Below are 16,970 nucleotides of genomic sequence, written 5' to 3' on the forward strand. Positions count from 1 at the left end.
CATTTAGTAGAGATAAGCATAAAAAAAAAAAAAAATGCTCCTTAGTCTTCACAAAGGCACAAATAATTACTGTGTTTTTGTAAAACTACTACTTAAAAACGACATATAAAAAAAGAGTAAAAGTAGTATATTGCTTGATCTACATGCATATTAAATAGGATCTAAAAAGGGAAATAAAACTATAATATGGGAGAAATGAAAAAGAAAAGTTACTGTGTTTTTTATGAAATAGAGGTACAGAGTGGTATAATTTTTCAATAAAAAAAAAAAAAAAAAAAAAAAAAAAAGATCTTGGGTTTGATTGTTCTAAGTAAAATCAAAACAATTATAAATTAAATCAAACTTTAGGCATCTTCATCCTTTAAATATTTTAGTCAACATCAATAGGAGATTGCTTCAACTTCAATAGAGCATAGCATAGCAGCTGCATATTAGTCCTTAAATGCACTTTACTCTCAGTTTTTGGCAACAGCTGCACGTGATCTTCATATGGATTGTTAAGGGCAAATTAAGAAGGTATACTTCAATGAAACTTAATTTTTCATTGACATTTTTTTAGTAATTATATTTATTTCCTTGCATCAACCAATAAATTAAAAAGAATTGACTTTTGAAAGGAAAAACTTCCAACTCTTCAAATATTATGTATTGTCATTCAATTTTTATCTTTTAAACAAGTCTTTTTTTTTTTTTGTTATTCAGACAGCGATAGTATTCAAATAAAGTCCTCTCAACAATGACAATTTCAAATTTTAAACTGTAATCAGATAAATTTTATTTGAGGATATTGTCGGCTTTTAATGATCCAAGTGTTAGTTATTATTGTTTATTAATATAAAATTTTATTGACAACCCCAATTTAAAGCATGATGTATGGAAAGTGGTGTGTTGGTTTTTTGCATGCATTAGGTCAATTAAGTAGGAGACTTGGAGTTGGAACTCTTCTTCATTTTCCGCATTTGATTGCGCTTTTGGGCAACCTTTTTGGCAATTTCCTTTTCCCTTTCAATTCCTTACGCATCCGTTCTTGATCCCCTTTTTATTTTTTATTTTTTTTTAAAGTTAGATTTTACAAGATGAAATAGATATCTTCGAATTTGCATTATTTTGGACATGAAAAAACAAAAATGTTACCTAACAATTTCTATCTGAAAATGTTATATATAAAAGAAGAAAAATGCTGCAACTTGTTGAATTAGACTTAGTAGTCGTAAAATGGGATTGAAGAATTGCGGTTGATTTTGACATTTTACGGGCTCAGTTCCACAGACATATATGATTAACCTATCTTAGTCTTTTTTTCAAACACCTGGCGCTCGTGTAAAGAAAAAACAGTCTGTTACTGTGCTCTATTGGCAGCTCTCCACCTTTGCATGCATTATTAGTTACATTTCAACTCTCCTGTCCTTGTATTTTCAGAAGATAAAGTGTAGTTTGACCGAACCTGCTCGGTTTGTTGTTTAATTTGTTTTGACCGTTTTTGTTCGTTTTAAGTTTTAAAGAAATAAACCTTATTTTTTTAGTTCATATTGGTTTTATGAACCCAAAACTAGTTAACAAAATCAGTTCTGTTCTATTTGATTCCATATAAAACCCAATTGAATTTAGAAAAATTTTGGTTTATTTGGTTAGTTTGTTCGGTTTTATTCAAATCGAACCAACTGAATGCTCTGCGTGTCAATCAACTCAAAAGCCCATGATCTCTTTAATGGTGAGAAAAGATGTGGGCTGAGCTGCTTGTCCAGCCCATGAAACAAAAATGCTCAAACCTGATTTCATCATGGCTAATGGGCCTTGATTCAATGTACTCATTCCTTGTCATTTATAATTGGAAAAGAAAGGAAGAAAGAAATTTAAAAAAAAAAAAAAAAACAAAAAAAAAGCCAAAAATTGGAAATGTTAAATTGCCACTCACTTTCTAATCTGTTAGAAGATCATTGTACATCCTTAACCCTTTTGATATGCTAAAGCTATATTTTATGTACATTCATAGGTTAGTTTAGTAAGATGAAACCCTAATGTGTAACCCATTTGGTGCTTCAACTCTTGGAAATTTCATTAGGTTGTCTCCCCCAACTTCTTCCCATCTGCAATTACAACATCATTAATCCACATTAACCCATAATCCATAATCAAATTGGTGATTAAATTTAATGGATTTTTATTTAATTACCTGTATCTAGTTACAAAATAGTGAAGGAAAGTAGAAATCTCTGCTATTCCTAGCTCCTTCCCTGGACACTGCCTAGTCCCTCCTCCAAAAATGAAAAGATAGTTTTGAGACTCCAAGCTCTTATCCTGCATTCGAAAGAGAAAAAAAAATGCTAATTTAGTCATTTTGAAGGAAATTATGGGTTTTTTTTTTTTTTCTCATCAATATGGGAATTTAACGTTGATGAAACAATGAAGTTATTGTTCACTTACCATCCATCTCCATGGATTGAAGGATAATGGATCTGAATATAAATAGGGATCATAATTTATTTCCCTAGTATAAACATAGATTCTCCATCCTTTTGGAATCACAAATCCTGAAATTAACAAATAAAAAAAAAATATTATCACTAATCCACAATTAAGCACTAATTAAGCACCTCAATCTAGCATTTCCCCAACTAAAAAAAACACAAATGCACGACAGTAATAATAATATGTAAAAGCTTTTCTTCTTCGTTACTTAGTACTCGTCTCGAATATTATAAGGTTATGAGTATGAATCCTGGTCCGAGCCTAATTAAACACCAAAAAAAGAAAAAGAAACCGTCTTTCTTGTCAAAAATAATTTGAAAAACACTTGGGGCAACAAAAGAGTGGCCTAGCTGGATTGGTAGGTATGCTATGTAAATCATATTACTGTAAGGTCCACAAAGGAAGGAAGATACATGATCATATTTCTGTGACGTGTTACTACATCATTCGTATTATTGACAAAGTTTTAAAAAATAGAAGCAAGAAAAAAAAAAAAAACCTTCTTGAGCCCATAAAGACAACAAAAGAGAACCTTTTTTTTTTATTTTAATACCACTCACCATTTAGTTCCATTTCCTCAGTTGTCTTCCTCAAAACCCCATTAACAATTGTAGCCAATCTTGAGGTTTCAAAAATCACCTGCATGATCAAAACCAGAACAAATCAAATCATGTTCAACTTTTCTTTATCAATGATTCATAAACTATTTCATTATTCTAAAAACATTATAATATTTCTTACCGCCCGAGTAAAACGCATAGATTTAAGGTCGTTTAAGTCTATTGGATCCTCAGGTTTTTTCCTTTCTCTAATTGCTAAATGCTCGTTCTGCACGTATCAACCATTAAGTGTCAATACCATAATAAACATGCAAAATTTATAAGCAAAAGGATCAAAGAGACGAACTTCCTATTGCCTTGTACTTACTCTAAGTTCTTGAAGAACTGCAGGATGATCATGTAAATACTTGACAGCCATCATTGAAGTAGTCGAAACCGTTTCGTAACCAGAGTACAAAATGGTGATTATTTGATCAATTATTTCTTCATCAGTTAATTTATATCTATTTTCTTCACTTTTCATAAGGCAACCAAGCATGTCCTTGTGACTTTCTTTGGATAACCTTCTCTCTTCTATCAGTTGTCTCAACAAGGTCACAATATTTTTCCTAGCCTAGATTAACAAAATAAACGACATTTAAATAAACAGAACTTGCAAAATATAGCATTCAACATAACAGGAAAAAGTTAATTAATTACCTGAAAACCGCGACGATAATTAGTTCCAGGAAGATCAATTGGCAATGAGAGAGTGCCTAAAACTAGCTTGAAGAATTCAGGCATAAAGGCTTGATTTATGGAACTAGAATCAGAGCCTGCAATTTGTTTAAGTGAGGAAAGAAGTGCCATCTGCATGTACAAAACCACATTTTAGATTTATACTAAAAAGAGAAGAGAAAATTTGTATTAATGCAATAATTATATGCACCTCTTTGGTTTTGTGTTGAATATCAATAATTTTGTTATCCCAATTGCTGAGATGGGTTCTCATAAATTGATCAATTTTAGGCAAAAGATGTTCTCTAATCATGCTAGGGCTAATGAGGCCAAGGACAGCTCCTCTCATGTACTTGTGAGTGGAGCCATGAACTGCTGCAATATTGCATTTGCCTAAGATATCAAGCATGGATTGAGGGTAACCAGGAACAAGCCCTTTAGCTTCATTCATCAAAATGTATCTATTCAGCTCCGGATCCATGGAAACAATTGTAGGGCACCCAAGAATATGGGATTTGAATAAACTGCCATACCTGTAATTATTTTTTTTTTAAAGAAAAACCAAGTTTAATAAAAAGAATTATATTATGTAATTAACCAAAAAAGAAAAAGAGAATGCAATATGGTAAATTTACAAGAAAACCCTTTTATAACTGTTGTAACTAACAACAGCAATTTGATGAGAAAGATTGGCTTTTGGTATTATAGCTAGCTTTTGGGGGTTATCATAGACCAATACCCACCAAAAAGGGCAAAAAGCACCATCTCTGATTGAAGTGAAAAAGATATAAACAATAAAAGAAAAAGAAACTTCACTTTTAAAACTAATTCTATAACTTATTTGTTATTTCTCAAATGGGTTTTAGCTAGGCTATCTAAAAACAAAGAAAAATTAGTAGCTAATACAGAATAAAAGAGCTTAAACCTACAAGTCACTCGAAAGTGATATAAGCACAAGCTAGAAACAGGAGACCTTTTGAAGTTTAAATAGAAAAAAACACAGAGTACCTAAAAAAATCCACTAAACATTAGAAACAGAACAAAAACAGAGTAGCACATACAATAACTTGAATCAAGTGAAATAAAGAATCACCTTGCTCTTTGGTTTTTCATGAAGTTTGGACCTTGCTTTAAAAACTCAGTAGTCTCTCCAAAAACTGGCCAACCCATAGTACCAGGAGGCAAACCTTTCTTCCTGTATCTAACTTCATTCCATTTCAACAAAGCAGAGGAGAAACAGAGCAAAAACAGAATAACCCCAAGAATCACCAAGAAAACAGCCATTGATGCTTCAGGAAAAGCGCGAAGCCCACTCCACAAAGAGCTGTAAATGGTATGGGCTTGCTTTGGTTAAAGCTACTCACAAGTGTATATATATAGGCCTTTGAACTAACTAATATGATACATATATATATATATATATATAGAGAGAGAGAGAGAGAGAGAGAGAGAGAGAGAGAGAGAATGGCCAGATAGGCCAGACCATGCACCCTACTTGGTAGGACCCTACTCTAGTTCTTTCAGGGTAATAAAAGCATTACAGAGAAAATTAAATGACAAAAAGAAATATTTTAAAGCTAAGAAACTTTTTAACTGAGCCAACGACTTTGACTCAACAGAGATTTGAACTCCTCACTTCAAGAATCAAGAAGGGCATGAATGAATGTTTGTATTACAGGGGAAAAATAAAAAAATGATAAATAATTTTGTGGAGAGGGAGAATTGAGAATTGTTTTATGATGGGGTATTGGTGCTTCCAAGAAATGATTTGGGTATTATTGGTATAAAAACTGGAGAGAAAAGACCTAACCAGAGAGTTAAAAAAGGCATGAAAAGAAGCACATGCAAACCACCCCATTGGACCTAAAAGAAAACGGCAGTACCCTTCACATGCCTGTCAACAAGATCTGTGCAAATGGAATTACAAATACCACTACAAGACAAGTTCCTAGTTACCATGTGAATAGGTGAAGTGAGAGAGAGAGTTATTTTTTTCTTTTTCTTTTTCTTTTTCTGTTTTTTTCCTCTCCAACCCCAAGATCGAAACTTGGACTGCCCTTGACCCTTGTTTGTAGTTGCAGCACTTCGAAGTTGTGGATTGTAATTCCAAGAGAAGTATAACTCACTGTGCTCTTAAATTTTGACTTCTTGGACCAACATTATCTCATGTGTTTACAAGGGAAAATAATTAATTCGTGTCTCAGATTTCACCAAATTAATTAAGTCATCTTTGCAGTTTGATAATATTGATTAATGGTCTCTGAAATTTACTTTCGTCAAACCATTTGATTCTTCCCAGCCATTTTCTCCATATTTTTTCATTTAAACCTTTAAAAAAAAAAAGCTAAAATACTCGAACACATGAGAATGAAAAATATTTAATTTGTCTCTGAAGTATGATCAAACTAATTAAGTCATCCCTGCAATTTAGCAATATTAATTAACGATCCCTAAGGTTTACCTCCGTCAAACACATTTGTTCATTCTATTTATTTTCTCCTGATTTTTCGGTTAAAACCTTAAAAAAAAGACTAAAATATCATCACAATTAAGAAAAAAAAAGACTAAATTAACCTAGGTTATTTGCTTTATAACGGAATGACAGTTAAGTCTTATTAAATTTACAACTGAATTTCTGCAAAAACAGTGAATTTTTTTTTTCTAAAATATTTTTAATATTCCTATGGTCCTACTTTCATTTCTTTAGTTGTAGTTTGTAATGTAGTATATAAAATAATTTGTTCTCTTGAATATTGATACCTAAAATTAAATGCCTATTATTTTTATTGAAATTAACTCGATGTTTATTTTTCTTTTTCATTCTTTTGTTAGTGGCTCAAGACAGTAAAGTGACACATTATGTTGATAGAAAAAATTTTTTTTTGGGTGAATATCAAATAATCATTAAACACTTCGTTTTCCTTCCACAACAAATGGATTTTTTTCCTTTAAATGTCAGAGTATTTTAGTGTTCTTTTTTTTTTTTAAGGTTTTAATGAAAACATTTGGAGAAAATAGACGAAATGATCAAATGATTTGAGAAAGGTAAATTTCGGAGATTATTAATTAATATTGTTAAATTACATTGATGATTTAGCTAGTTTGGTCAAATCTCATAGACGAATTAATTATTTACCTTTCTTAAGTGTCAGAGTATTTTAATCTTTTTTTAAAAATTTTAATGGAAAAATCGGTAGAAAACGGACGAAATGACCAAATAGTTTAACGGAGGTAAATCTTGAAAACCATTAATTAATATTACCAAATTACTGGATGACTTAATTAGTTTGGTTAAACTTCAAGAGACGACTTAATTATTTTTCCTATTTACAATATATGTGAAATTCCACTGAGATCATCTGAGAATGATACTTTTCATCTTTTATTGCTTTCGGTCATCCCAAAGAGTTAAATCAAACAAACTTTAATTCTTTTCTATACTCCATCGTTGTTCTTTACTTTTCATAAGAATTAAAAAAATGATTTAGTTACCTAATTGATTAATGCATAATTAATTGAGACAAAGTTCAATAAAAGTAAAATTAGAAATAATTAATATCATTTTGATTTTCTAAAAATGTCATTTAAATGAAAATAATTGTCAAATTTAATAAACTGGGGACCGAGTAACTCTAATTCGGTCTATATTTTTATCAATTCTCTTCTAATATAAATATCCCTAATTTAGTACTCATTCCATTTATTTAAACTGTCATTTTTTTAAGATTTTTCTTATTTGAGTTTAGTGTCATCTTTTAGAATTTCAGAAAGAATTTATTTTATTTTATTTTTATTTTCTTTATCCTTATTATTAAATTCCACTAACATCACTGAATGGTAAAAAAGTATTAAGATAATTTAAAATGAAAATTCTATAAAAATTAAGATAAATTAAGGTTCCGTTTGTTTCCGTAAAATAACTTGCAGAAAAATATTTTTCATAATTTTCCATCGTTTGGGGTGCTCAAGAAAATAAGTCAACTGAAAATATTTTCTTGGTCAAAGGAAAATTAAGTCATTTTAAAAGGAAAACAATTTTCCATTTTCGAGAGATTAAAACATTTTCTGCACATTGGCAAACCTTATAAATCCATATTTTTTAATTTATTAGTCATCATAATTACTACCATCAGTCACGATTAACCACCGACCACCACCACTGGCCACCAGCGGCTTTCATAATTTATATTTTTTTATATATTCTTTTCATATTTAACAATAATTAAATTATTAAATTTCTATTATTATTAATATTTTTTATGATCTTATGAGATAAAGACTTTAATATTTTTAACTAATTTTCAATATGACAATCAAACAGCGGAAGATAAATTATTTGAAAAATATTTTTCAAAGAAAACGTTTTCCATGAAAATATTTTTCAACAAGTTATTTTACGGAAACAAGTGGAAGCTAATACTTTGTTATTCTTTGTAAAAAAACGGAAAGTTAGACAATTTGAATGGAAAAAAGCTATTATTACATTCATTACAGACACAAATATAATAGTGATTGCTTTTCATGCCCTAACACAAAAACACCGACGTAAACAAAATTTTGAAAGGAAAAATGTGAAGCTGATTTGCAAAAACTTGGTTTCCACAAAACTACAATGATGAGATAAAATCCTGATTAGTTGCATGCTAATCACATCAATTAGACTTAATATGTTGGAGATTTGGAGTTTTCTTAAAACGACAACTTTAATTAACTAATTTGATTTTATTTTTCTAATTTGTGTTGTGTGACTATTAATCCATTTCTTATTGTTTTATTGTTATTTGATTGGCTTTAATTGATTTGGAATATAAGTGAATTTATAAATCAGCTGTAAACCTTAAATCTAATTTTTAAGGCATCATACTTAAAAAATCGGTTAATTGCATGATCCACAAAGACATAATTATTATGAAAGTTACATAAAAAAAATAAAAATTAGGTTCAATTTTTTAAAAATAATATTAAAAAATTATTTTCAAGTAATAAATCATAACAAGTAATAAAGTAAGAAGTAGAATATTATTTTCAGAAAACTTGTGCATTAAATACCAAAATTATCTTAACCTTAATATTATTTAGATTATCGAACTTTAGATTTTGATTAAATTAAAATTAAAATTGACTAATTTAATTTAGAAAAATCAACCAATTACAATCTATAGAAAAAAAAACAATAATTATACTAGAGTTCTTGACTTTATTTAAACGGTACAATTTAATTTTATTTGTTTAATAATTAATTTTAATTATATTATACAAGAGGAATAACTTTTAGTATCACATATTTCTCGATAGTTATAATAAATAGTAAATATATTCATCTTAAGAGTTAAAAAAAATACATTATAAAATATATATAATAAATAAAAATAATTATACTCTTAATAATTATATATTTTAACAAAAACTGCTATTAAAAATCTATTCAACAACAGTATCAATCACCACCTAACAACAATAGCCAGAAGTTTTTCAGGTATTGAATACCTAATAAATAAATAAATTGATTGAATTGACCAGAAGATTTATGAGAAAGGCGGCGAAGTTGTCCTTTGATGAGCCCAACACAGAAACAGAACTGTGAAAAGCTAAATGGAAGTCATTAATGGAAGATTGATGAAGAAGAAGAGAATAAAATTAAAAAAAAAAAAAAGAAATTAAGTACATTGATGTGTGTGCATGAGATGCCAATGGTCCTCTGGTATTTAAGTTGCAACTGTGCAAGTAGTGTAAGTATAAGATGGTCCTCCTGTCTGATCCTGCTTACGTGTGGGGTTGTAAAGATCAAACTTAAATGAGTTTGAATTCAATATTAAAAAGGAATAAGACTGTCTTCTTCTATGAGTCCTGTTAGGTTTTCTTTTCTTTTTCATTTTTATTTTTTCTTTTTTTATTTTCTCTTCTCTCCCCTCCTCGAACTTGAGAGATATTTAATATAGATATTCTATATTGGATTGTTCAAATTTCAAAAATTTATTTTAAAATAGTACCTGTTATTATAACTTTATTGACATATAAAAACGATTTTTTTTTTCATGTTTAAGTTTGAAAGATGAATCCTAACCGGTAAAGAAACAAATTCTTTTCTTTTCTAATCCATCAAACCCTGATTTTAAAGTTTGAGACTGCCGTTAATAAGAGCGAAGTTAAGAATTAAAAATAACGGGATATAGCAGTACTCTTTAAAGATGAAAGGGGTAAAATAGTTGAAAATGTCTAAATTCTGATTTGCTAAGGTTCAAATCTTACATTGCTAAAGGAAAAATAAATATACCTCCCCCAACACATAACTTCGCCCTGGACATTAGCCCTTATTTTTCACTTTTTTTTTTTTTTTTTTGGCTTTTGATTTTTTATTTGCTTTAATAAACTCTTTCATTAATGGAATCCTGGTAATGCATCATATTCTTGGTGGGAACTTAAATATTTATGTCATACAGAAAAACAATGCAAGTATAGAATATCTATAAAATTTATTTTGTCGTGTAATTCAATTAAATGATTTCAAAATCATCTTCAGACGGAAATATTGTCTATTTTAATTTTAATTTTATTATTTAAAAAAATATATATAATTTTTTTAATATTAATTATGATAGTTAGTTCAATGTCTTATCTAACAAAGAGCAAACATGAACCTAACATAGGAAAGTTAACTAACAAAGTGCAAATCTTCCATACCACACACATTAAATAAACAAACATAAACCTAACATTCACCAAAACAAGATGTGAATCAAAATACAAAATCCAATCAATAATATTTCCAAAAAAAAAAAAAAAAAGACCCCCTAGCTACCATATCTTTCTACAAGAAAGGGAGCTCCAACCCCTGTGGGGTTTATAACAGAAAGAAAGAAAGAAAGAAAGAAGAAGCAAATTGATGATGCATAGAAATGTTGATCTCTTACTGGGCGGCTCCGTACAGGAAATCCATAATAAGTCTAATCAAACATGTTCCATGATCATAAAGAGACATAGCATGTCTTGTAAAATTTTTCTGTTCATTTTCTTTAGGTATTCAGCTACCACTACCCTCTCATTTCTGTTTTTTGACTTGGTTCTTGAAGCTGATGTCTTGTCTTCACATGGCTCTAAAGACGAATTCGATAGTGACTTGAAGAAAAGTGTGGATCTACTGGAGGATCCTTCGAAAACGATTTGACGCAAAACATGCAAATCCCTATAAATTTCAAAAGTGACAAATTTGTTCAACCATCCTTTTCATAAAGAAGAAATTAAGAAGGATTTTCAATTTTGAAGAAAAATTATGGGGTAGCTACACTTTAATTACATATGAATATGAAGTTAGCTAGGTAGATAGAGGTGACTAAAACGACCAGAGTACAAAACCAAAACGAATACGTTATTGCATATATCATTCTTCTATCTAGGTTAGAAGTTGAATAATTGAATATTTATATCATTCTGGCCAAGTCAAAAGTTCAATAATCAAATGCTTATCTGAATCGTAACATATGTTTTTAAATGTTTAGTGCTGATTAACTCTTTGAGAATTTTTGATATTGGAAAAAATAATTCAGAAAAGAGTGTAGTGATTTCATTTTGGGCAATGGATAGGTAAAATGCATTAATTTCCTGTGGCTGATTGATGTTTCATGAACAATTGTTGGGTTGTTTGTAATAAAAAGAAGACAAAGTTTGGTTGAAGTCTTAAAAATTGAAAATGTGGTGTGTTTAGATGTCGTGTGGATGAGGAATTCTAGGTTTAGAAAATTAATTTGGTTTGAATTTATTGCATTTTGCATACTAATTGACCAAACTGATTAGATTAAGCAATTATATTAATATAAAGCTGTGCTTAAAAAAACAATATCTATTATGTAATGATTAAAATTTATAGTGCTACGATTCAACTTTTTTAAGAAAAAATCAATAACTTTAATGCTCATCTGGCGCACACGTGTGTGTATATAAGTTGAGATTGTTCTCGTCCTTACAAGTGGATAAAAAGTGTAAATGACAAATGGCATTAAAACCATCTTTAAAAATTAATTTTAATAATTTGTTGCAATTTTGAAAAATAAATAAGAATGGGTAAAAGGAAATTATGAATGCCATCAATTTATAGAAAAATTGCCGACATATTGGCTGGTTGTTACATGCAAACAAAACAAAATGATATACAGAGAACCAACAAGAAGATTGAGATGGATAATAGAGTCAATCATGGCACTTTGCTTTGAGTGCACCAAAAACAGGGGCATGCCTCTCTACTTGCCACTGCCAATTTGGATGGGGGAAAAATATAACAGAAAAAAAAAAACATTTATTTTTCAAAAATTATAATAATAAATTAGAGGAAGGACATAACCAAAGTTTGGCATTGTTGAATGACAGTATGAGAAATAGAGTGTTCTAATGCTTGTTTGACTGAGCAACTGAGAATTGAATTTTGATTTTTTAAAACTTTGTAATTTTTGGAATGTTTAATAAATTTATTACTTAAAATGAAACATCAATTTGTAATTTATGATTGGAATGTTGATAAATTATTTTTTATAATAAATTCTTAACTACCCACTCTACCCACCATATACATCAATTATTCATTTTTGTCCATTACTCACTAATAACTCAATGTAACTATTTGAACTAATAATTCATACAATTATATCAATTATTGGACCACGGTGGTTCGGAATTAAAATTTGGATAAATCTCTTTTTCTTGAGTTAATTTTTAGAGCGAGACAGACTCAAATTTATTTTATTATATATGTTATATTAAAATATGAGGAGAGTATTGTTCTACGTTAATTTCAAATGAAGAATTTAATCTATATAAAAGACTTGAGAAGAAATAAATAAATTTAAATATCAGTCAAATAGAAACTATATAAAAAAAAAAGGAAATTGGGTTCTAAAATTTGAATAATTAATTTCATTCCTTAGTTGGGAGTTTTTAAAAATTAAAAGAGAGGAAATGGGTGTACGAAAATACAGAAGCACACATGCAGATGGATGATGACATTATAGGGATGATTTAATAATAGAACAAATGTCTGAAAATTCAAGTTGTTGCACGAGCACCTCTTTTTTGTCGTCTTCTACTTTTTCTTTTTCCTTCCTTTTCCCCCAACATTATTTCTTCCCAATTATTGATCTCTTTCTCTCTCTTTCCCCCATACACATTTATGCATCCACACGTGTGATTTGTGACTACATATTTTCATGCACCTACTCCTATATGTAATTTTTTTTTTCAATGAAAGAAATTATTTTATTAATTCAAATGAAAAAAAATTACCATTATCAATAAGATTTAAAAAAAAAAAGAAAAAAAAAAGTCAAACACAGAATTGAAATATGCACACTAGGTTGATTTGATTGAAATCAGTCCCTCTTTTTTCTTTGTTTGCTAGAAAGTAAAAACTATTTTTGTCCCTTTCTTTTATGATTAATTAATTGAGAATAAAAAATTTTTAGATTTTGCTTTCTTCTTTTTCCAAGATAATGCATGTTCTTATCTTCTTGTATGCATTGTAACCATATTTATAATTTATTCTATTACGTAATAAATAAATAAAATATTTTTCTAATCAATATATTTTTAGTTCTTCCTATTTTTTTTTTATTTTGACTTCTTATAAAAATAGTAATGCACTTTTTTTTTTTTGGGACCAAAATTTTTTTGGTTATGATTAAATCTAGACAAGTGACCTGATGACTTCTCATTTTTGGCACTATCTAATGAATAATTTTCTTGGAAAGAAATTTGAAACTTCTTGAAAGGTATTGAAAAGGAATCATGCATGTTAACCTTTTTTTTATTTTTATTTTGCTTTTAACCAATAAAATCAAGTCTATTTACAAATTATAAATTTCATACTTCATTTGTTTGATTAAAATTGACAGTTTTTTATTTTTTTATTTAAATAATATCAATTATTTATTTTAACTTTATTCGTTATGTACATTAAATTTTTTTTTTCAATTAAATGAATATTAATACATTATTTTTTTATAATTGAAATGATTTTAATTCGTATGAAAAGTGAAAAAATATAAAAAAATATATATTTATTGAGAATTACTACCATTTAATTAATATAAAAAAATATTAAATGAGAGGTCTTGAGACTCACAATCCAAATGGAAGAGGAGGAGGCCCACGGTTGGATAAAAGAATGTCAGCTAAACATAACATCTTATCCCCTCATAGGGAAAGAGAAAAGCGGACATGATGATTGAGTGCACGTGTGGCTACTTCTGTCCACGTGCACCTGTTTTATTCACTCTACTCTTTTCTCCTTCGTCTTTTTCTCTGATATTTCCTCACCCACTTTGTCTCTTTCCTATTTGTCCCTTTTTTTCTTCTCCTTTTTACCTTCTTCCCTTCCCTTCTTTTGCTTTACTACTTTATAATTTATAACTATCAAACCATAAAATATAAATTTAGTATTAACCGTATTATATTTTTAATTAAATTATTATGATTTTGATAAATTTGTGTTTTATTTTTATTAATTTTTTAGATATATTATACTAAAAATATTTTTAATTGTGCTTCTTTATGGTTCACTAAACATAATATTAGAATCTTATTCTAAATATTCATTACTAATTCAATAATCAATTGAGCAATATTCTAAAAATATAATAGATAATTAAAAATTATATAAACGCTTAAATTTAATCATAATTACAAGGATTAAGATTTTCATCCATCAAAATCATTTAATTATCTATTCAAAAAAAGTTCTGTTTCTATGTTAAACGAGGACTAAATAATAATTTAATAGTAAATATCAAGAACTAAAGAGTACTGCTATATTAAATGTGAACGACCAAATACTTAAATATTATAGAATATCTAAATCTCTAAAGTGATATAATTTTTTTTGGTATAAAAGAACTAAATAATTTAATATGATAGTTTTAAAATATTTACGAAATAATAAGAATGAAATTGTAATTATAACTAAATGTAAGGTTATAACAGAAATGATAAAAAGAAATATTACTCGTAACAATTAATTGTAGCAAAAATGCTAAAACAGTTGAAAGTACATGGAGTTGCAGTTAAATGATGTTTGTTCAAATAGGAACATTGATAAATGAGGAATAGTGCAGTAAATAGGTAAATTCTTGAAGCAGTAAAAAGTGAATGAAGGTAGAATAGATGTCGAGGAGAAGAGAAGAGGATCTATCGCTAAATTAATGCAACAGATAATTGAGTCTACACAACAATCTAGGGAAAGTGTCAGATACAGCCAAAATCAAATCAATCAAAAACAAAGCATTCGATTAAGATGTATACCTGAACCAATTTAATTATTTTTCTTTACAGATTCCATTCAACAAAATACTTTTTTTTTTTTAAAAAAAAAAAAATTTAATGACATTGCAAATGTAGTAATTTGGAAAAATTATTTTTCACATAAAGAGTATATTTAGCCTGTTTATGTATAATTGTGTACCCAAACCAAGTTTTTTCCTCAATTATTAAAAACTTAATTAATTAATCATTAATGTATTTATCAACAACCTTAATTAATCATTTCCTCTTCTTTGATTCTGGTGTTAAAAACTTTACCTCCTCAACATAAATTACCTCTTAAAATTGGAAAAAAAATAAAATAAAAGAAAAGAAAAATCATATGCAAGTTGGAGGCAGAGAGAAGAGCAAGCAGAAGGGAAAGGGAAGGACTATGTCTATCCTTATCCCCTTCACGTGTGCTCGACTGCTTCCTGGTCCGTAACCATAATCCTCTGCTCCATTACAGTTTTTCACTTTTATACTTTATCTTTTCATCTTGTTCGTATAGAGTGCACCCACCAAATTTAAGGGAACTTTTCTATCACTTTTCATTTATTACTTTTAAGTACTATTACTATACTAATATTAAACCTTTTTTCCTTTTTTTTTTTTTTCTAATTTCATATTTTTACATTCAAAATGAATAGTATATTTATAGAAAAAGAAGCATATTAGATGAGATTAAATTATAATATTTTTCAAAAATTAAAGGAAATAGAATAACAAATTGGAACATATGAAATGGAAAAGTAGAATAAAAATTATATTAAAAAGAAAGAACTAAAAATAAAATAAAATTATTTTTGTATTGGAGTAAGGTAATGGTTGTGGACATTATTTGTTTACATGATTCTGCATGCCGATACTGATCCTAATGAGTGTCGTTTTGAAACGATTTTAATAGGCACAGGTCGGTCATATAATAACAAAGCTGACAGCCAACAATAGAGAGAACCGAGAAAAGTACTAAACCTTTGCATGTGCTTGAACTTGTCACCGCAACTAGCTAGGTTATGGAGGCAAAGAAAACAAGCTTGTCAATGTTGACAAATTATGTTAATGTTGATTTTATAATTGACCCTTCAATATTTTATTTTTTGGAGTCATCGCTCTCATTTATGGACTCACATATTCTAATCAGACACATAATTAATTTTTATCAATTTTCAATCACACAATGCCCATACGTCAATTTTCAAAAAATGCTTTAAATGTAATGAAATAATTGAATTGAATTGATAGATATGTATTCTTTTGTTTTTTTTTTAAATAGTCTGAAAGATTCGTACTCGAGTTATCTCTACAAAGGAACAAAAAAATTGAAAGAGTCAATATTCGATTGTGAAAATAATACTAATTTGATTAGGGTTTGCCAATGAAATGTCATTTCTTCCAATGAAATCTACCAATCTCTTGTAATTGATTATAAATCTAAAAGATTTGTAGAACCAAGCTGTCAGCAATCAAAATGTATGAAGAAGTTCCAGCTTTTAAGCATGAATTAGTAATTTCAAGATGATTATGTGTCAGCTTTTGGGAACCTAAGATTCCTAGAAAGCAAATTAAAAATCAAGATAAACATCATCCAAATAAAGAAAAAGAGTTGGAGATAATCAAATCAAATATGAACCTAAGACAATAGCAGTGGAAATTGCCAGTGTATAATTATAAGTTGCTTCTCACCCAATTAAAAATGAAGATTGTATTATAATAAACATGAAAAGAAGAAAAAAGAAAGAAAGAAAGAAAGAAAGAAAGATTCTGAAAACTTTTAGTTGGCTCCACTTCCACAAGCTCAAAGCCACCCAACTTCCACCTCCCCATGTGTTAAGGTCCCCAATACATTTTGTTTTGATGCTTAAGTGGTTGTCTTTGCTGTTGTTTCTTTCTTTGTGAAATTTCCATTGCCAAATTCATAATTTTTTAAAAGAAAACATAATT

General features: G+C 28.5%; 1 protein-coding gene across 1 annotated transcript; it reads right to left on the reverse strand.

The window, feature by feature from the left end:
* Positions 1-1,890: 1,890 nt before the first annotated feature.
* Positions 1,891-5,419, reverse strand: LOC105646746 (cytochrome P450 85A). The gene is made up of 9 exons (XM_037640459.2): positions 4,840-5,419; positions 3,958-4,279; positions 3,729-3,878; positions 3,397-3,642; positions 3,211-3,297; positions 3,030-3,108; positions 2,425-2,531; positions 2,174-2,298; positions 1,891-2,087 (listed from the first exon to the last, which is right to left on the reverse strand). The coding sequence occupies exons 1-9, from the start codon at positions 5,028-5,030 to the stop codon at positions 2,000-2,002; spliced, it is 1,395 nt and encodes a 464-aa protein (XP_037496387.1). The 5' UTR covers positions 5,031-5,419; the 3' UTR covers positions 1,891-1,999.
* Positions 5,420-16,970: the final 11,551 nt, after the last annotated feature.

Source organism: Jatropha curcas, chromosome 4 (genome assembly GCF_041381405.1).
Source record: "Jatropha curcas cultivar XTBG-Jc1 chromosome 4, XTBG_Jcur_1.0, whole genome shotgun sequence".
Classification (NCBI taxonomy): Eukaryota; Viridiplantae; Streptophyta; class Magnoliopsida; order Malpighiales; family Euphorbiaceae; genus Jatropha; species Jatropha curcas.